The sequence below is a fragment of the Aythya ferina genome, assembly GCF_964211825.1.
Source record: "Aythya ferina genome assembly, chromosome: Z".
Taxonomy (NCBI): Eukaryota; Metazoa; Chordata; class Aves; order Anseriformes; family Anatidae; genus Aythya; species Aythya ferina.
In genome coordinates, this window is record NC_140299.1 from 50,080,240 (window position 1) to 50,101,690 (window position 21,451).

General features: G+C 38.2%; 1 protein-coding gene and 1 long non-coding RNA gene across 7 annotated transcripts in view; one reads left to right on the top strand and one right to left on the bottom strand.

Moving 5' to 3' along the window:
- FBN2 (fibrillin 2) overlaps positions 1-4,420 on the top strand; it is a 201,232-nt gene extending 196,812 nt beyond the window's left edge. For all 4 annotated transcript variants that reach the window (XM_084504020.1, XM_084504022.1, XM_084504021.1 and 1 more), the window contains 2 exons: positions 676-835; positions 3,271-4,420. In XM_084504020.1, the coding sequence (XP_084360146.1) occupies positions 676-835; positions 3,271-3,645 (535 nt within the window). In that variant the 3' untranslated portion in view covers positions 3,646-4,420. The remainder of the gene's footprint in view (positions 1-675; positions 836-3,270) is intronic.
- Positions 1-21,389, bottom strand: part of LOC311427055 — a 31,463-nt gene extending 10,074 nt beyond the window's left edge. The window contains exons 1-4 of one of the 3 annotated variants that reach the window (XR_014687185.1): positions 21,260-21,388; positions 20,958-21,060; positions 5,572-5,667; positions 716-789 (exon numbers count right to left, since the gene is read on the bottom strand). This is a non-coding gene — a long non-coding RNA (uncharacterized lncRNA). Of the gene's footprint in view, positions 1-715; positions 790-5,571; positions 5,668-16,721; positions 16,848-17,235; positions 17,369-20,957 lie in introns of those variants that run through there. The other 2 variants (XR_014687186.1, XR_014687184.1) reach the window with 2 other exon arrangements.
- Between the last annotated feature and the right edge of the window lie 62 nt (positions 21,390-21,451).

Consider the following 21,451-nt stretch of genomic DNA (forward strand, 5'->3'; position numbering starts at 1 on the left):
TGACAAAAAGTCTAGGCAGTAATTACACTGAAGAGCAGAGGTGCAAATGAAAGAGAGGTTAATAAGTCATGTTTTTCTACATTTCCTGTGCACAATGTACACAAGCTGTGCTTAAATACCTGTCATATTAAGAAAAAATAAATAAAAAAAATATGTCTGTACCTGCAACATGACACTCATTTGAATTCTAGTATATAAGCAGCACTACACAGTTAGTTCTGCTTTCTCCGCTGGTATCAGCACAAAAACTCCAAGTCTGCTCAGTGAGGAGTGTTACTACATAAGGATAGGTGTAATCCTCACTGAGTTAATTAAAGGATTTAAGCTGTACTGGTCAACCCAAAATGTTAAACACAAATTAACATCATCCTGGTACATGATAAAAAATCTTTATTTCCAAAGTCAGGGCAGGTTGGATTTGTTCTGTTTCTTCACAATACTTGTGAATGAAAATTAGAAAAACCTACGGACCTTCAGCTAGCAGTTGCATTTCATTCAGTATCTGAATGTATTTCATTCACCAGTGTGAAGGAAATTAATTCACAGTCATCCTGGTGAGGAAAGAGAAGGGGACGGGATACTGGCACTATGGTACAAATTACACACACTCACTTTCCATTTAACTGGACTGTTCATAAAACTGCAAGAACTAAAATGGCTGCTTTTATTCAACAGTCACTGTGTCTCAGGGATGGGATTTAACAAAGGCCAGTACCTGCCACTGGATGGAGATGCTGATGAAGAAAATGCTTTATCCCCTGAAGCATGTTACGAGTGCAAAATCAATGGCTATTCAAAAAAAGAGAACAGGAAAAAGAGAAGTATTAATGACACGGTACGTATCAAGGTAAATAAACACTATAATGTACTTTGAAGTATTTTTAGAGATTAAATATTCAGTGCTATCAGTAAGCTGAGGAAGTTTTACTACAGGCCACATTCAATAGCCAAAATCTTCTTTTTCCTGTCCCTACAATGATTTTTACACTTGTGTCTTGTTGGTGGGAGTGGTGTGACAGGAAGACATCAGCAGCTATGAACAGCGGAAGATTTTAAAGCTTGTGGAGTCTTCTGAGGCCTGAGATGTGGTCTAGTTCCTCAAAATATCTCAAAATCGGGTTTCTTGTAATTACAGAGAGCTATGACAATGGTCATTTCTGCAATCTGTTCTGCTGAAAGGAGGAGTTTGGATAGTGTTGTATGGTCTCAGACAACTAAATAGATCTGCTTGCAGATTGTTTAAATTGAAGCTTCTGTTCCTGGTTGCTCATAACTGTGGGACACTAGAGTCCATGACCTAACTGATACCTACATGACAAACCAGCTTACATCCTATACCTGCAAAATTGTTGAGGGTGTTAGAGAATTATACTTATGATTTTATTTTTTCTCACTGCTTTTTTAGGCTTAAATGGGATGTTCATGAAAGGCAAGCCCTAGTATTTATGCCCAGTATTTATTTTAGATACTTTTTTTTTTTTTTTTTGAGAGTTAAACAAGAATATACCTGTACACCTATTATCTGCATTGTCTATATGATAGGACATTGTTTTGTAGCATTAGCTCTGGTCTTGAAATCTGCAGTAATGGGAAACTGACTAGGTGGGGGGAGAGAATTTCCTTCAGTAATGCAAGAGCTGTGTAATGCAAACAGACAAAATGCAAAGTCTCAAATAAAATGGTGAGGTGTGCTGAACACACAAGTTACATTGAAGGAATGAGGAAACAAGTGTCCTTTCTAAAAGGGTAAGAACTTAAGATGATTATGAGTACTCACTACTTCTCATGACTGTTGCCATCAAAGCCATCAAAGTCTGATATTGGTAGAGTTTCTAAAGAAGACAGCAATTGTGTAACTTCTCCTTTGGAGCTTAAAAACTTAATGTTTGATTTCCCCCCAGACACTCATTTCACATAAATACCACTTTGTCCTTCCCACTCCACTCCTACTGGGTCTGTTCCAATCTGAATTCTCTGGTCAACCCACCATAGAAATACCTGGATGTTTTTGAAAAACACTTCTTCCATTGCACAGCTAATTTCATATCTTGTTCAGCATTATTATATATTGTTATTACATTTTTAAAGCAGTAAGCTTTCTTGCTGCCTGAGCAGCAAGAAGGGAAGATTTCACATCCATAAAACTACAGGGGGAAAAGTAATAATCTCATCACTAACGATGTGTATAGGTTGTGGTATTTAATACTCTTCTGTATTTGCCCCCATCATAATTTTTCCTTATTTTCACCATGTGTTTTTAATTACATTACATAGTAGTACATATACATGTATATAGTCACATGTGATTGGGATTCCCTCAGAGAGAGAAAAAATCCTTTCTAATATTTAAAAGTGCAAAAGGAATCTTGACAAATAGGCTAGATAATCAGTTTTGGTTTCCTGAAGAAGACTAAGGCCTATGAACCATTCTGTGTATTTTAGGTCAAAGGGCTTTTAAAGCTGTTCTTTGTTAGACGGCTTTTGTAGGAATGCACTCATTCTCAACCTCCCACTCCCAAGTGTGTTCACAGCTCACACCTCTGGAACAGATTTACATGTGCAGCAGAACTATACTGAAGCTCACATAAAAAACATATGACTGATTTGTCAGAAAAACAATGCCACGACATTCTTCTGCACTCTTCTCAGTGGTGAAAGTACAATGTAATTGGACTTGACATACCAGCCCTTTCTGTGGAACACAAACAATACAGGAGTACTCTCCATGCTTCAGTTTCAATTTTAATCATCATACTTTATCACCAAATGCCAAGCCTGTCTTTTTTAGAAGCCAGGATTGATTAAAACAGTTTTATCAGAAGTTTAGGGAGTTCCTATAAAGTACTGTGTGTCAAGATTCCTGTTTTGGTTCTGTAATATTCCACACTCATGTTGATCATAAGAACAAAACTGTGCCTCACTTACAGTCTTCACTGCAATACTAAACATATGTCTCTTCTTTACATGGGCTTTTTGCAAGCATGAAGTTAAACAGATTCTGAAAAGAGACTGAAATCTGAGCCCCCTCTATAGACTTGATGCTGTAACTTTAATTATCCTGTTAAGCCTGTGAGAGAAGCCCTTAAGATTTACAGGGTGTGTTATATGGAATCAAGCAGTTCTCCCAGCTGGAAAGGATTTACAATGGCTTTTTTTAACAGCTAGATTTTGAGAAATGCAGAAACTGTTACTAATCACTTACTCTTCTGTCAATGCAAGTGAATATCTGTTTCTCTCCTGCTCTAAACATCCTTTCCTCCTTTACTTCAGATTGAGCAGATTAGCTTGGAAAGTCTAGACATGGATAGTCCTTTGAAGATGAGAGTCAACATTTCCAGGCTTGACAACAAGGAGCACATCCTAGAACTCATGCCAGCCATTGAGCCTCTTACCAACCACGTGCGCTACATCATCTCACATGGCAACGATGATGGCATCTTTCAAATCCATCAGAGGGATGGACTCAGTTATTTGCACACAGCTAAGAAAAAGTCAGTGCCTGGAACGTACACACTGGAAATCACTAGCATTCCTCTATATAAGAAAAAGGAGTTAAAGAAACTGGAAGACAGCAATGAGGACAACTACCTCCTAGGAGAGCTCGGGGAAGCTCTCAGAATGAGGCTGTGGCTAGAACTCTACTAGCCATCTTCCAGACTGAGTCCAGTTCTTCAGTCACTTCTGTTCACCTATTTACCCACCTGAACATATCTGCTTTTCAAAGGCTTTGAAACAGTCACTGACTTTTGGGGGAGGAAGGGAGAAGGGAAAACTTCTTTCTCTCCATCCTGCTGAGACTGCAGAACCACCCTTGCAGGAGGGGTAACTTGTGGGAATCATGGTTACTGTATCTTTTATATAACCTCAATTTAAAAATATATTAAAAAGCTAAAGTTGAAGAGATCATCATATGGCACTAAATGGCACAAAAAATGTGAGCTATTTTTTTCTTCCTGTTAGCAGTCTGTAACACTTTGGGTATTTTGCTATAGTTCCTAATTAAAAAAATATAGATGTTTATTTATTTTTAATGCAGTAATATATGGAGAGAATAACAAATTATGTAAACAAAAAGGGAAACATGCTTGTTTTTCTTTAGATTTATAAATTTGAACTGTAACATTTTAGAGGTACTTTCTTTTTTTTTTTTTCTTAAAAGAAAAAAAAAGATTTGAAAGATGTTTCCTTTTGTACTTGTGCCAGTCATTCAGATAGTATATAAGCAATTTTTAAATTTATGAGAGCTGAAAGAGCACTGTGATACATCTTCTGGCTACTCTAAAGTGCTCTAGTGAAACTTGAGTATTCAAAAAAAAAAAGTCTTGAAGGACAAGAATTACAATACTAGTCTCAGCAAAGATCATATTTCACAGCAGGTCAATAGGATTGTATTCTGAATCAACCACATCAAATAAAGTAAGAGGCACAACCACTGTAGCAAAATACCTTGACTGCTTTTAATACCATTAGAATTGCAGAACCAAACTGTACTGTACTTCCTTTCAATAACCTCAAGGAACCACACATGCTACCACACCTCATTCTCAGAAAGGGTGCTCTACATACTTGCATTACTGTAGGCAGCTGAATAAAATGTCACTCTGAAGGGGACACATGATATTTCATACTGTTTGGTGCTGGCTTGAATTAATGGTGCATTTAGTAAAAATTGAGAGCTGTATCAGGACTGCCATATGTGCAAACTAATTACGCAGTGCAGACAAGGAAAATGTGTATTTGAAATCCATTTTTAGAAGTTTCATTAATACTGTAGTTATACACCGTACGCCTCATTTTATCATAGCTTATTTTGTAAGAACGATGTGTGTACAATGAGTTGACATTTAGTTTACTTTAGTAATTTTTTTTTAATGTTGTACCATTATGTGTTAAGTGTATGTCTCAATGGTGCTTTTTTTGACAGCTGGTGCCTGTAACTAGTCATGTAACAGAATCTCAGATGTGAAAATAGCCAAAGCACACGCTGACTCCAGGATTGTTTCAGTCGCCTATCAGCGCTGACCAAAGATTAGTATCAAGTTATACTCAGTGGTTTTTCTTTACTTTTGTTCTTATGGGGATTTTTGAAAAAAGAAACATTGTACATTTTTATTAAAATGTTTTTAAGAAAAAAAGTTTTGTTTGTAGGTCTGTATGACAACACTTTTCTTGCAATAAAGCTTATTTTCGGGTAGCTTTTTTTTCTGAAATGTCTGTATTCTTTACAGTAAATAAGCATGCAGTTGTAAACTTGAAGGATTTCTGAGACAGGAAAAGGAGGTGGTATGGAGCAAGGACATCTTCACTTACAAATAAGGCTATACAGAATTTACTGAATAAGTTTATCAGCACAGAACCTAAACACAGCAATTAAACTATCCCTAGGCAATCAGGACTCTGTATCAATTACCTCAAAACCAGTCATCACGCATTATGTTCAAGGAGGCCAGCCTTGAAAAAGATTACACTTACCCATGTAATGAGGGTTGTAGGACCATCAAAATTTAAGTTTGACAATTGAGGTCTAAAAAACTCACAGTATATTTAAGAGTGTAAAAGCCACCCTCCTACCTGAATACTGAAGAATATGTTAAGATCATCAATGGAGGTACTTTTGCTTGTTGGCAGTCCTTTCTTTGAATGCCCTTAATTAGGTATACAGTCAAGCTGAAAAAATGCAAAAATGTTTTTTTATTCAAGTATTCAAGGTTTCCACAAAGACCTCTCTAAGAAAGCTACACTGTCTTTTTATTCCATTCTGGATTAAACTGGTGATCATTTTTAAGTAATAGCCAATACTGAATGTATGATTTTGTCATAGCAGTAATAGCCAGAAAAAGGGAAATCAGAAACATTGGATTAAACATTGAATCAGGATGTGCAATGTCCTGTTTTAGATGTTTAGGCTCCTTAGTTTCTGAAGTTACAGAAAAATAGTATAATAATACTTAAACATTTACACCAACAAAATCAGCCCTACATATGTCATTGCTGCACTTCTGGAGAAGGGGCATTTCACAAGGTAATGGCATTAAAAGACAAGTTACTAGCTTAAGGTTCTAATTTTAGGATGCAGTAGCAACAAGTCTCCCTAGTATATGGGACTTTTTTTCAACATAGAATTGCTCTTCTGAGGGTTTCAAAGATCCAGGCTAACAAACTTTTCCTGCCACCTCATTGTCCTTTTCTGACATTCCAAATAGTCATACAGTAATATAATAAATATATATTATTTTTTTTCAGGAACCATACACTTGAATTTCACTCCAGAAAGAAAATTAGCAGGAATTATGGCATTTTAATTATTCTCATAATTACTGAGTTATTTGGTATTCCTTGGAGGCTGTGTATTTATTCAGGTTCATTTGACATCATCTGTTGTCATGCAGGTTTTATTGATTCATAGCTGCTTTTGGGTAAAATAACTGAAGTCTACAGAAATAAAAAGCTCTTCAGAAGTCCAATAAATATCCAGTACAGCACTGACCTGACTTAACAACTCTAACAGCTGGTTTCCAAGAAGGCTACTATTTGTCCAAATGGGAGCTTTCCAGGAAACACTTACTGCAAGAAAAGCCATCAGACAGAACCCAGTAGAGCATTACCCTCTGCTGCCAACTCTGAAACAAGGAGAGAAAATAGTAGCAACACGCTTACCAATGACTCCTCTGAGGCTACAAGTTTTGGAGGATTTCGCTGCTAAACAGACGTTACTTGCATGTGCTATGAGCACAGCACATTTAAAGAGCCAAGCACAGACATTACATCCTTTTTTTCTAAACAAGAACTTTCCATCAGATACATCCATGTTAACTAATCAGTTAAAAATGTATGAAAAAGCCTTACATGTTTACTAGAAAAGCAGTATTACCCGCTACCACTTTAAAATGCACAAGACAGCCATGCACAGTAGCCAGAGAAAAGTCGTCCCGTTCCTCCCCTCAACAGAAAATCCATGTTTAAAAAAAAAAAATCTGAAGCAAAAAAAAATCCAAAACAGAACAATTTCCTCCCCAAACAGCCTGTCATAGTAGATACTTCTATACCTATTTCTCCAAAGTACTCTACACACTAGCCCTTTAATTTCTAAATATTAAATGAGAAAGCTGATTACACATGCAAAGAAAGACTAGTGCTTGAAAAGGTACAAAAAGAAAAAAATACCACCAACCTTTTGTTAACAGTAACATAGAAATCACCTTGCTATTTAAGAGAAGGAGCAGGATAAATCTCTTGGCAATTTGATGCTAAGATTGTAGAGACCTAGGTAACACCTAGACCAGGCCTGGGCAGCAGAGACTGAAGCACTAGGGTTTAGCTACTCAAGCAAGTTACTAGTGTCATGTTTCAACACAGACTTCTTCCACAGGCTCTCATTTTATTCCTTTCTCCTGTTAAAGAAGAAAACAGGTGAGCTAATATGTTTCAAGGCTACTAGTACATTTCACCCCATGCTTACAGTAATTTGACAATTTTTCCATTTGCCACTATGAAATACACCTCTTATTATGATACTTCATCATTACAATCGGTTAAAAATGTGTATGTATACATATAAATAATTTTAGCTAATACTAATTTTTGAGGCAAGTCTGCTGGTTCTTTCCAGCCTTACTGCAAGGAATCAGTTCCTCAGCTCTAGGTCTAGGCACAGGCTTTCCTTGCCTGCCAGCACTAAAGCTCAGCACTGCTAACTCTCTACACAATGCTACCAGACCCACCAAAGACCCACCATGCTGCTGCCTCTTCCATCTCCAAATGCTCCACAGCGTTTGACCTCTTTGTATGTGTCAAAGTGTGTAAGAATTGTACACAGTCTTTTTCAGGGCTTCTCCCCTCTCCTTAAGTGCGGCTCTAGTTCAGTGACCAGGCTGGCACTGCTAGGGGTATTGCTGAGCATCCAGTGGTTATTTCAGAGTGCTCCATGCTCTTTCTTCACAGAATCACAGAATCACACAGAATTTCTAGGTTGGAAGAGACCTCAAGATCATCGAGTCCAACCTCTGACCTAACGCTAGCAGTCCTCCACTAAACCATAGCCCTAAGCTCTACATCTAAACGTCTTTTGAAGACTTCCAGGGATGGTGACTCCACCACTTCCCTGGGCAGCCTGTTCCAATGCCTCACAACCCTTTCAGTAAAGAAGTTCTTCCTAACATCTAACCTAAAACTCCCCTGGTGCAACTTAAGCCCATTCCCCCTCGTCCTGTCACCAGGCACGTGGGAGAACAGACCAACCCCCACCTCGCTACAGCCTCCCTTGAGGTACCTATAGAGAACGATAAGGTCGTCCCTGAGCCTCCTCTTCTCCAGGCTGAACAAGCCGAGCTCCCTCAGCCGCTCCTCGTAGGACTTGTTCTCCAGGCCCTTCACCAGCTTCGTCGCCCTTCTCTGCACCCGCTCAAGCACCTCGATGTCCTTCTTGTAGCGAGGGGCCCAAAACTGAACACAGTACTCGAGGTGCGGCCTCACCAGAGCTGAGTACAGGGAGACGATCACCTCCCTAGCCCTGCTGGCCACACTGTTTCTTATGCAAGCCAGGGTGCCGTTGGCCTTCTTGGCCACCTGAGCACACTGCTGGCTCATATTCAGCCGACTATCCACCATCACTCCCAGGTCCTTCTCTGCCTGGCAGCTCTCCAACCACTCATCTCCCAGCCTGTAGCTCTGCTTGGGGTTATTACACCCCAGGTGCAGGACCCGGCACTTGGCCTTGTTGAACTTCATGCAGTTGACCTCAGCCCATCGGTGCAGCCTATCCAGATCCTCCTGCAGAGCCTTCCTACCCTCGAGCAGATCGACACACGCACCTAGCTTGGTGTCATCTGCAAACTTACTGAGGGTGCACTCAATGCCCTCGTCCAGATCATCGATGAAGATATTAAAGAGGACCGGCCCCAGCACCGAGCCCTGGGGGACGCCACTAGTGACTGGCCTGCAACTAGACTTGGCTCCATTCACCACGACTCTTTGGGCCCGGCCATCCAGCCAGTTTCTAACCCAACGAAGCGTGCGCCAGTCCAAGCCAAGAGCAGCCAGTTTCTTGAGGAGAATGCTGTGGGAGACGGTGTCAAAAGCCTTCATAGCCACACCTCTTAATGTAGCCAACAGCAATGCCTCAGCAATTCAAACACTCATTATTTCATGCTCCTTCTCTGAAAGGACAAACCTGTAGCAAACCTGTAGTTTTTCATTGCCCAGGTTTTAAAATTAACATTTTTATTAAAAATATATATATATATATATATATATATATATATATATATATATATATATAATTTATTTATTTTTTCTACAGGGTCTTGTTTGACTGACTTAGAATCAACAGTTTAACTTTGGTGCAATGAACGTGGCCTGCAGCCTGATGGCTGAAGAACCTGCCTTTGTGCTAAGCCCACAGAAGAACTTGGGACTGGCAATGTAATGCAAAACCAAACAGCAAAAAATCTCACTGCTCCAGGTGTGTTTCTTAATCATTTCCGTAAATTATATATGAAGACTAAGCACCTAAACTAACTAATGCTGCAAACCAGACATTTTAAATCCAAGAAAAAGGTTAGATTTATGAAATCTGCTCTGAGAGGCTTTGTAATGCTGTATTCATACTTTTTAAAGCAGGAGAGAAGGAAAACATGAACAAGCAAAAGCAAAAGATTTCACATCTAGAATAAAATTCTAGTCCCTATCATGACGGCTTAGGTGCTTGACACCAAATTGCTACAGCAGAGAGAGAATATATATTCTTTGTTTCCATAAACTTTGTTTCCAGAACAGTCTCTCCACTCTGATAAAGAAGGTGGTTTCTCAACCACCCCATTAAGCTTGTTCCAGGAATGCCAACCAGTTTGTCAGTGGGGGTGATTGCAGAAATGTTTAAACTGTGCATTTGGACATTGCTTCAGTGTGAGCAGGCTCTCCTCGCTGCCTGGGCTTGTCAAGAATGAGGTGTTTTTACCCGTGGCCAAAACCAGATCTTGAGACACAACCAACTCCAGCAGAAACTGCTGGTGTTGTGCCATCATGTAGAAGCCTCCAAAGTAATGGTCACCCAAACAGGGATTTTGAGGTTTATAATTCTGAACTCCAAGGCCAAAGCAGAAGCTCAGCAGTACTGTCATGCACGAAAATTTGTCTATGTCATATTACAGTATATCCTAAACAGAAATACCCTGAGCTAGCTCAAATCTAGCTAACCCTACTAGCCACTCCTACAAAATGACACCATGAAGAACTTGCAAAAAAGCGATAGTGTGAACATTACACATACTGAATGAGAACCAGAGGCCTCTTCCTCAAGGGTCTGAACCCCAGCCAGTCATATACTGAAGCATTAAAACAGGGAAAAATATATAAGTCTCTACCAATTTAAGGAACAATATCCACTTATTTAAAACTTTAACCATTCTCACTGTTTTACCAGCAGGAGTATTGAAACACAGGAAAAGAGAAAACTGTCAAAGCCCAGAAAAGAAAACAGTTACATAAGAGCAATAAGTTCCTGCTGTATCCGAACCAGAGAATAAATAAACAAACAAATAAATAATAAAAAACTAATAAGAAAATAACAATAAAAATAAATAAAAAGGAACAGCACTGTAATTGTTTATAGTGCAACATATATTTTAAAGTCCTACATCTAAATGAGATTTTTGATTAATTTTATTTTCCTGGTTTGGGCTGGATAGAGTTAATTTTCCTCATAGCAGCTGGTTCAGTGCTGTGTTTTGGATTTAGGATGAGCATAATATTGATAACACACTGATGTTTTACTTGCTGCTAAGCAGTGCTTGCACAGAGCCAAGGACTTCAGCTCTTCACACTGCCCTGCCAGCGAGGGGACACAGCTAGGGCAGCTGGCCCAGACTGTCCAGAGGAATATCCTATACCATGTGGTGTCACCCTGGACAACACTATGGGGTGGCTGGCTGGAGCTGGGGGGAACACTGCTCAGGGACAGGTTGGGCATCAGTCAGCATGTGCTGAGCAATTGCACTGTGCATCACTTGTTTCATACGTACTATTACTAGTATCATTATTACTATTTCTCATCCTTTTCTGTCTTATTAAACTGTTTTTATCTCAACCCACAAACTTACTACTTTTTTTTTTTTTTTCCTGATTCTCTCCCTGATCCCACTAGAGGGTAGGAGGTGTGAGCTATGTGGTGCTGAGCTGCCTGCTGGGTTAAACCACAACACTTACGTAAATTAAATCTGAAAGACTTCTAATAAGTTTCCACTAACTGTAACACATCATCTCTCTTTATGCTGGTTGTATGGCATTACTGCAGTTTTATCTGATATTGGTGTTTTATTTGGTAATTTTACATTTTATCCCACACCATTTTGTGTCCACTGCAAACTCAACAAAATAGTGTGAGTTTCCAATAACTATTCAACAGCATTGACCAAGGGCAAGACTACCAAGAAGCTGCCAAAAAAAAAAAATCCAAAACAAAACAAAGAATATGCATATATAGATAGCCACACACGTGCTGTCAACCACATCAACTGCAGCAAAGAGAACTAACGAACTACTTTCTCTGTTAGGCAAGAATTCCAGAAAGGTTTCAAATTTTAGGCCAGATCACTTAACTGACATCTGAATACCTGACATGTGCTCTCAAGGTCAGGGCTCTGTTCTGAAACAAAGGAGTATATATGGTTTCAAGAAGAACCCCAGTATATTTCTTTAGCAAAAATAATGCACTATGTACCCAGGTGATACAAATACAAGGACCTAATCCTCAGTCTCTGAATTCCCTAAAATGATAGCAATAGATCTAGGTCTTACTGTTCCTTGTTTGGATATTCTCTCTGATATTCTCTCTGTCCTGTGCTTTTAAAGCTCTATTCATCTTTGAGAAAGTAAAAAAGGAAGAAGAAAAATAATAATAATAGTAACTACCAACCTATGCTATAATTTTCAACTGTTTATTCAATTTTTTGAGAAACATTAATTTTAAGACAAAAATCACCACACTTATCAACTCACAAGTTTCATTGCTGTCCTGGCTGTTTGAGGAAAATCACCTAGCAGAAAGCTGAAAGTATGCAAGAAACAAGTGATTAAGAAGTTGCAAGTTCAAAAGAAACCCTACAAAGTAGTTTGCCCCCGAGCTTAAAAGATAATTGCACTGTTCTCTTCCATTTCTATAACATTTCTGGAAGTCATCAATTCTTTAAAAATCTGAATAAAAGCAATTATGAGCATCTGAAATAGGAAAGAATAATGAAAATATTTGAACAGTATGTCTTACACAAGACATGCACAAATGAGCTATGGATGAAGATACCTGTAACCATTTAAGGTTAACATCAATGTGGAAAAGTTGTTTAGTACAAATACAACACATCTGGTATGCTGCAATGAGATAGAAAGTTTACATCACCATTTTTGCATATATTTTCACTTGGGTGCGTGCACAATTAACCTATGATTGCTTTATGCAAGTTTCAGGGTCTAGAAACCCATAAACAATAACACATAGGAAACAATCATTCAAATACCTCTGACAGAGATGATTCCAGAGATTGCAATTAGCTGAACTGGCTTATTTATTGGAACATAAAATACAACATGAAGAAAAGCCTGCACAGACAGCTTGGTGGTCTTCACAACTTTGTTTATAAATCTGTGCTTAAAGCAAAGCAGACATATCTTTGCAAGAAGAATCATATTGTGGAAGAGAGATTCTTTGGTAGAATCTCTTCTCTCTTCCACTGCAACCAAATCCAAGGAGAAGATTACATGATCTGAATTTTTTCTTAACCGTTACTGCTCCACTCAGCCTCCCCAGTATATTCTCTAAAAAAAATAATTTGCATAGCTGCACTGCATGAATATACAATTCCACAGCCTCAGAATTATATCCTCCATTAAGTTATACAATGGCTGCATAATGTATTAATTCCATATCACACCCCTTTCCCTTTGTTTTATCAGGACATAATATACAACCTCAAAAAAAAAAAAAAAAAAAAAAGTGTTTTCTCCTATGTCCTGTGCCCTTCCGCGGCAAAACACATACTGTGTAGCACGGTGAATGAGGATTCATCAATTATTCATTGCCTTTTTCAAGAGCAGAGGTGCAAAGAAGTATGTCAGCTTTGAAGCCTCAAAAGACAGCTATTTCTCTTTCCAGGTAGTTATCTACTAAATAAAGGACAAAATTGTAGAACTACTCACAACACGACAGTGTGGTTTCTGAAAAGTCCAAGGTGGCGTCCAAAGAAGATGCTTATATTAATGGAATATAAATCAGATGGAATACATGAGAACTGCAAAAAATGCATCTATCTCAGGAAGCTGCCAAGATGAGAAATTTTCAAGATTACTAAGAGCATTATGGAGAAGTTTTATTGTATGAATGCCCTCCAAAACCTTTTCAAAGGCATAATATTTGCTTGATAGTGCAGTCATTGATACTCTTTTGTGGTGGTTTTACCCTGCTGGGCAGCTAAACTCCACCATATCGCTTTTGTCCTTCCCCTCCTCCAAGGAGGAAGGGGAAAAAATATGATGATATGCTCTAATACAGGTCCCCCAGGGGTGGCAGCTCCTCCATGGAATCTGTGGCATCTTTTAAATGCATCACAGTCAGAACATTAATACCTGAACAAAGCTGAAACCGTAACAAAAAACAAAGTGTTTATCCTCCCGAGAAACCATTACATGTGATGAGTCCTGCTTTGCTAGAAGTGGCTGATGCCTGTCTGCCAATGGGAAGTAGTGAACGAATTCTTTGTTTTGCTTTGCTTGTGCAGGTGGTTTTTGTTTTGCCTAGTAAACTGCCTGTATCTCAAGTCATGAGTTCTCACACTTTCACCTCCTGATTCCCCCGCTGTGGGGGATGAGCTTTGCGCTGAGTGCTGCATCGTTGCGCTGAGTGGCCTGCCAGGGTTAAACCACAGCAAGTAGATAGCAACAACTCCCACCCTGCCAGTTATTTCAGATAGTTTCTAATCTTAGGTGCATTAACAGCATCAGCCTCATGCTCAATTCTTTTTTTTTTTTATTATTATTATTTTATTTTTTTTAATGTAAAAATAATGTTTTTTGACGTCTGTTTTGAATTGGTTCCCTCTAAAATTTCCAGGCATGTCCCTATCTCTCAGTATTTTCTTTACAATTAAAGTAATAACTGGGGTTTATAACACCTATGCCTACTTAAACTTATGGAGTCATCCTGACATTGGAGGGTTAATAAAGGTATTATTTTAGCATTTACCAGCTTGTATGCATCACTCCTGGCATGAGCTTTTATTGCTTTCATATTTTTATACAAGCAGTGATGAGAACAGAGCATAATTACAACGGCGCCATTCCTACCACAACAATGAAGCCCCTGTCAGCATTTCCCAAATAAAAGCCTATACTGAGTCTTGTTACTCAGCTGTATTAATGCTCCAAACTCAGTTTATAAGGCTGATGTAGGAGAGTATATGTTTCTTTCCCTTTTCACTTCCAAAGGTATATTAGTTCATCAAATGTCTATTAAGAACAAAAGTATATTAGTTGACTTACTAACGATGCACTCAGATACAGGTCAATTTGAAAAGAAAACAAACTGGATAACACAATGAATCCAACTCCCTTTTTAAAACAAATTTTAGGAAAAGTATCTTTTTAAATGGCCATGAAGACTCTACTTTTGGATTAATTAACACTTTCTCCATTTATATTCCAAAATAATCTTGAATACTGGACCTAATATAAATACACAACCATCTACATATTTAGTAATGAATATTACTTAAAGATTTAGAGGAATTGAATTCTTTTAGATCTAAAATGAGTTTTATTGAATATTTAAAGTTTTTTACTTCCAATAGTTTTAAGTCATCAAATGAAAATGAAAGGTAAAAAACTGAGAAGACCTGGTGTTTGCTGGCTGAAAGGCTGAAAATTCATAGTTAAGAATCAAGTTTCAGCCTGAAATGCCCATCCATCAGTAGATTTATTGATCAGTGCATACCCCACACATCTTAGAAAAGACAAATTAAAAACAAACAAAAAACTGCACTATTTTTAAGGTTAAGTGTACTACTGAGACACCTCAGCTTTATGTCTCTCACACTTGATCAGTAAGACCAACACTAGGCAGCATGGTCAACAGCCCCATCACTGGGGAGTGTATTGTTCTACATGCCTCTGAAGTGTGTAGGAAAGTACTTTCCTGTATCATTCAGTGAATTGTTAAGACACATAACACACAATATTTTAAGCCTCTGATTTCAGTATGCCTAAAATCCAAGGAAATCCTTACACTGCATTCTATTGTTACACTGATAAAAGTACATAGAGGTGGTAAAAAATAGCTGCTCTTGAATCAGAGCTGAGCTCCACTAGGATAGCTCATAATGCGGTCCATCTATTAAATATTAATCCAAGGAAAATACCAAGTATACCACGCAAGCTATTAATTACACGGATTGAAATTCCTTTTCCTGTTTACTATGGGATGCAAAGAAACATTGTTCTTAAGCATCCCGCAAAATAATAATATCCATTCAATCTCAATACAGCTGTTTTTTTGGCTAAACAGTAGCTGTATGGGAGTCATTTTAAAGCTAGGATGAAAGCAGAAGAAGAGTGTTTGAAAGGAAAATTCATAGTTATAAATAATTTCTCAACTGGTGAGAACACAGATGAAAATTTTAAAAATGTGCCCACTTCAAAATACAAGAGTTTGTGGAATATGGAGTTAACCACAGATGAGTCTTGTTTCCTTCTTGATGAAAGGAATCCACCACTTTTTTGGTCTAGCCTTCTCTCCTGAGAAGAGCAGCAACATTTGCTTCATGCAACATGGAACAGAATGTGAGAACACTACTCACAGTCAGATTATTTATGTGAATCCAACATGCTGTAAGGCATTTCAGTGTCTTCCCTTCCTCTCCTCTCCTTTTCAAATGGACTAAACAGGCTCTTGCGTGTTTGTGTTTGTATTTAAAACCCTATCTCCCCGTATCTGTTCTCCAACTTCTTTCAGTGAAATGAAAACTAAACTACCCTTCATCAGGACACATGCTCTTAGGAAAGCAAGGTCCAGAGGAAACATCCAAGAAAAACAAACCACAGTAACCAATGCTTGAATTGAGCACAACCAAAGCAAATAATTGTAAAGCTCTTGTTCCCATAAAGTTACATTAAAAACCCACCAAAATATTGCTGCTTGCAAGACAAAAACTAGTAAAAGTGAACATGAAATGGACCTCAAATATGTATATAACTTGGTATGGTTAATACCAAAAAGACCAGCCATCCCCATACCAGTCTTTTCTAGAAAGCAGCACTTTTTAAAACAATGTTCCTGAGGTTTCAAGACTGACACTCACAGAAAATGAAGTCATACCTATTTGCCCAGAGAACATGAAAAAAGGGGCAGTCACTGTGTCAGGTTGACCTTTTCTATTGTTCAGAGAACAATTTACTTAATTAATAAAATAGAAATATCTTCTAGGCATGAGAAAGAAACATTCTTAATACTTGCAGTCTCTTACTTCTCTTCAGACTAAAAACAGCATTGGTTAATATAATATATATTTTTGTGTAATATCCATCAGCTGGTAATAACCATCAACTGGTTAGTTTTGATAGCTAGTTAGCCACTTGGGTTTATTTTTTATTTTATTTATTTATTTTTAAAATAAAATTTATTTTATTTATTTTTAAAATATTTCACTTTTACCTATCAATTAAAAAAAATAAAATATTACCTCCCAATTTCCTAGTGTCAGGAGATTTCCCAGATTTTTCTCCATAATAGCCACAGGTCTCATCTCCAAAAATAGTACAGCCATCACCAAATCTCATAAATACAGAGACTCCACCACCATAAGCTGCTGTGGAAACATACCAAAGAACTACACATTCATTCATAGAATGCAGTCTACCTCAAACAAGCATGCAAGGAGGAAAGCTGATTATGAAAGCAACCAAGAACAAATATTTTCAAGTGACCAAGAATCATAAAAATCAAGATGTGTTAAAAAGCAAGAGAAAGCACACTCCAGAATATGGGCCACATACGTTGTCAAACCCACAACTGCATTTTCAATGATGCAAAACAGCAAAGAAAAAAACAGCAAAATACATTAAGCACTTCCCTAGTATACTGCATCTCTTCAAAAACAATTAGCATGCGCAAAGGGCATTTATTCCATCCACACATTAGCTCTGATAGAAAATGGAAATAACAAGAAAAATCCTTCAAAACATCAAGCTGATTACCTCTATTACAAAGTTTCTTCCCTCACATGCATCCCCATTTGGATAAGACACACCTACACATAGAGGCAGTCTGGAACACTTCTCAAATGCCTTTTTATGCCCACTTATCTTTCCACACAATGCTTCAATTTCTTCAAAAGAGTAAAAAAAGAAAAAAAGAAAAAAAAAAAAAAGACAAAATAAGGGGACAAAGTTGTGGTCCTCATCCTCTTCACAACTGCAGGAATTGATCATTTTGATCTGCACTCATTTATTTATCCCAACTGAATTTTACGTTGTATTTATTTTCCATATTTACCTCACTTTTTTTTTTTCATTAACCTGTGACTTCACAATTCTCTTCTCACACACTCTAAACACATTCATCTTTCTGATCCCTGTTCTACCTTTCATCCTGAGGTGATTCCAATGTACCTGTTAATGGTTTCCATTTAGACTCCCATACTCTTAAAATTCCTTGTCATCTTTACAATTACCTAAAACTCTTCTAGCCAAAGCCTACAATGTCTACAAAGCCTACGAAGTAGAACTCCGAACCATAGGATCTCATTCATGTGCATTCATCTTCTGCCAGTCAACTTTAACATACTATTACCAACCCCAACTCCCTCAGCCTGTCAACCTGTAGGAGAGGTGCTCCAGCCCTTTGATCATCCTCATGGCCTGTCTATGGACTTGTTCTCCTTTCCTAAAAGTATTTTCCATAATGTCTCAGAACATATTTGACAATGAAATTGACAGCAGAAGGAGGCCATCTGATCACAAGCTCTGGTAGATACAGTGTATTTTAAACAGCAATACCTGCTGGAAGGGAAATACACCTAGGAAAAAGCCGTTCCATGTTTCTCAAGTGTCTTGGTAATTTCTTGATGTAGTTGCTCAAAAAGCCACTTAGAAGAAATTCTCTACTGAATCTATTTTCTCACAAGAAAGAATTGGCTGGGGATGTGAAGGCCAAAAGCAGTCTTGGCTGCAGTGACTATGACAGAGAGCGGAGTTTTAAATCTTGAGAGGTGTAAGCAAGACAATAAGCAGAATTACAACCCTGGGCTTCAGGAGAGCAGATGTTCACTTTGAAGATGTGTGTAGCAATTTCCTAGAGAAGACTGCCCTGTTTGAAAGTTAGAAGTAATTACAAAAAAAAATTAAAAATAATTATAAGTATTTCTCATTAAAACAAAGGGAGACTATTCCTAGTACTTGCAGCAAAACCTAGAAATTAGGATTTAATCTGAATTCTGAATCTGCCACTAAGTCACTTCCAGGTACAAAAAACTGACATATAATATGGTTAATTACTGCCAGAACAAGGAGAGGTCTACAAACTCAGAACCTATCACTCTATTTAGAAGCCGACTACCCATAGTCAAAGTTACAACAGGAAAAGATGCCTTTTATTACTAACCTGGCTTTATCCTGCAAAAGTGAAAATTCCTCGATTATGTGTGGAATGATGGCCCAGAGATTCAGAAAGACTGGCAGACAGGCTCCAAATCATAAATGAGTACTGGAGTGTTTTCTGTCTGGGACAGAATGAGCTTTCTACAATGACCTAATAGTCCCAGGGCTGGCCAGCACAAAAAAGAAAATAATAATAATAATAAAAAAAAATAAAATCCATTTTCTTGGTAGAAAAAAAGCTCAGTTCCCAGGGTCAACAAGTAATCATAACTTTATTTTTTATTATTATTATTTTTTAATCTGTTGGAATTATTTGCATCATGGTGATTCCAAGGCCCCAGCTGAGAATCAAGCCTCATTTTGATACGTGCATACAAACATGGCAAGAATGCAGCCAAAATCCTGCAATCCAATTAAAATAAAGATGTCACAGATCAAAAATACTTAGTAGGGTTTGGCATGTATTTGCCAAAGCTTGAGTTTTCCCAATAAATCTTACCTTGTCTGAAATACTACCACCACTAGCAGAAGGATACACAAAGATTTTAATGAGAATAAACCCTTAAAATTAACAACACTCAACTGTGCAATCAAAAGTAAAATGAAATTCTATATGAGGTTAGCCAAAATCCCATGGGAAAGCCCACACTTTATTCTGTGGTTAGCCTTGATTTCATATGTTAATAATATGAATGGCTGTTGTTGGTTGACTCCATAAAATGTCATTTCCTTTGAGGTGCAGACTCCTCTTGGCAGGAACAGTGTTTTGACCCACTGTGATTTCTAGGTTACTGGTGCTTAAATTACTATGTTTTGCTACAAGCAACAACACTTACTCTTGTGCTTTTATTTTTGCACTTTACATCTGTTTTGATTTTTCTTTTGATTTTTCAAAGATGAGCTGCATTAAATAGACCAACACATTTATTGAACACATAGGTTAACACTGGATTATCAGGAAAATTCTTTTGTATGTACATCTCATCCCCTGCTTCACATACAGTTTTTAATACAGTTCTTAATCTATGCAATCGGTAACAGTAATAAAATGGAGTCCCTATAATTTGCAAATGATCAAACAGGGCTGGGAGTGAGCATGTTTCAAGGCTAATCTCAGCTCTCCAGTTTTTCACCAAGAGCCTGTGGAAATCCTTTACTTGTGACTCCGTTTCACCATATGTTTTGCAGAGACAAATTTAATTACTGAGAGATGTTCCAAGATTTAGTTATTAGTTGTAAAACACTTCAACAGAGTGGTAAAGTTAGTCTCAAGCTTAATAAGCTTGAAAATGCCAAATGCTATGCTATTCAGTCTTCTCCAATACTTTAATTAGCTAGTACTGGAATAGTTAGGGATGACACGTGACAAAGTTTTTATTTTCTTCCTTCTACCTCTCTACTGCTAAAAGGTGGTAGACATTTGTCTTGCTTGTTACTTATGAAGCAAAAATATCTTGCTGAAAGGTTACGGATCACTCTGAAACTAGATGGGACGTTAGTCAAACCTCTCTATTTAAAACGTCTCCTTCTCTGCCTGGAGCTTTTATCCTTCTGGCTCACTAAGGTTAAGACAACTGGAAATAACCACTAAGAAAAATGGACATCACTCAGTGTTTTACAAAATGGTGGTTACCTCCAAGAGGCTGTCTGAACTCAACAGGAAACATTTACATGGAGGTTTATATGTCTTTTAGAACACAACCAGAGTAATTTGCCCTCAACAGAAGGGAAAAAGCAGCATTTGTCTACTTCTTTTCTCCAATTCACAGTCAAAATTATGAAATATATATATATAATGCATAAGAGTCCTATTATGCTGACATGTGTGAAGTTTATTCAAAGCACTGAGTCATTTAGCCCATGAAACCATAGGAACAGGGCAAGAAATAAGTATTTGATACTTCAGATTCTCGTTAACCAAAATACTAAAAGACAACAGTGCCACCTTGTGTTACTATTATAGTTTGAACGACTCACAAATTGCAGAGAAAATATTTTCTACCTCTTTCACTAAACCTCAGGTTTTACTAGTCAGATTTTGTCATTACTAATGTGGATGGAAACTGAAGGACTAGCGAGATGAGTTTTATAGACCCAACGCTTCCTGCCAGGCTTTGATTTGGCTGCAGATTTTCAGGTTCTGTTTGCACCAGCTCTCCAGGGGTTGGGAACATGGGGCCCTTCTTCCCTTACACATGGATGCCAGTGAGGCTAGACGCTGGTTAGTAGTGCATTTTGCAAGATTTCACCAAGACACAGAAAAAATAATAAATAAATAAAACATACATATATATATACATTTGCATTACACACCACCATACCTTAGCAAACACCAGAGCACGTCACGAAATGACGACCTTAAGCTGATGACCTTAATACTTTTCCTGCACGTTATTGGTGTTGGATTGGCCACTTGTTTAACATCTGCAAAGCAAATGAGCAGAGCTGTCCCCAGCCGCATGACTCAGGAAGTTCATCCAACCCACACAGGGTATAGCGCATTAGGGAACGTTTAGGCACTTTCTTCCTAGCAAGTGTTTGCGTAAATCTAGGCTTCCCCCTTTCTGTGGCCGATTATAGCCCGCATTCCTGCCGTGAATGACCCCCCCGACCGCCTCAGTACCCAGGAGCTGATAAGCAGGAAATGTCGGCTAAACAGGGAGGGAAACGCGCAGAACGTGCTCCTAAGGTCCCAAGCCACCAGGGGAATTCGCCTGGCGAGCCAACACTCGCAGCTGCTCGCGGTGGCGCCGCGCTCACAGCGCCCCACACAGGGAGGGCTCCCCCACGCCCCGCTGACAGGGCTGCCACCACC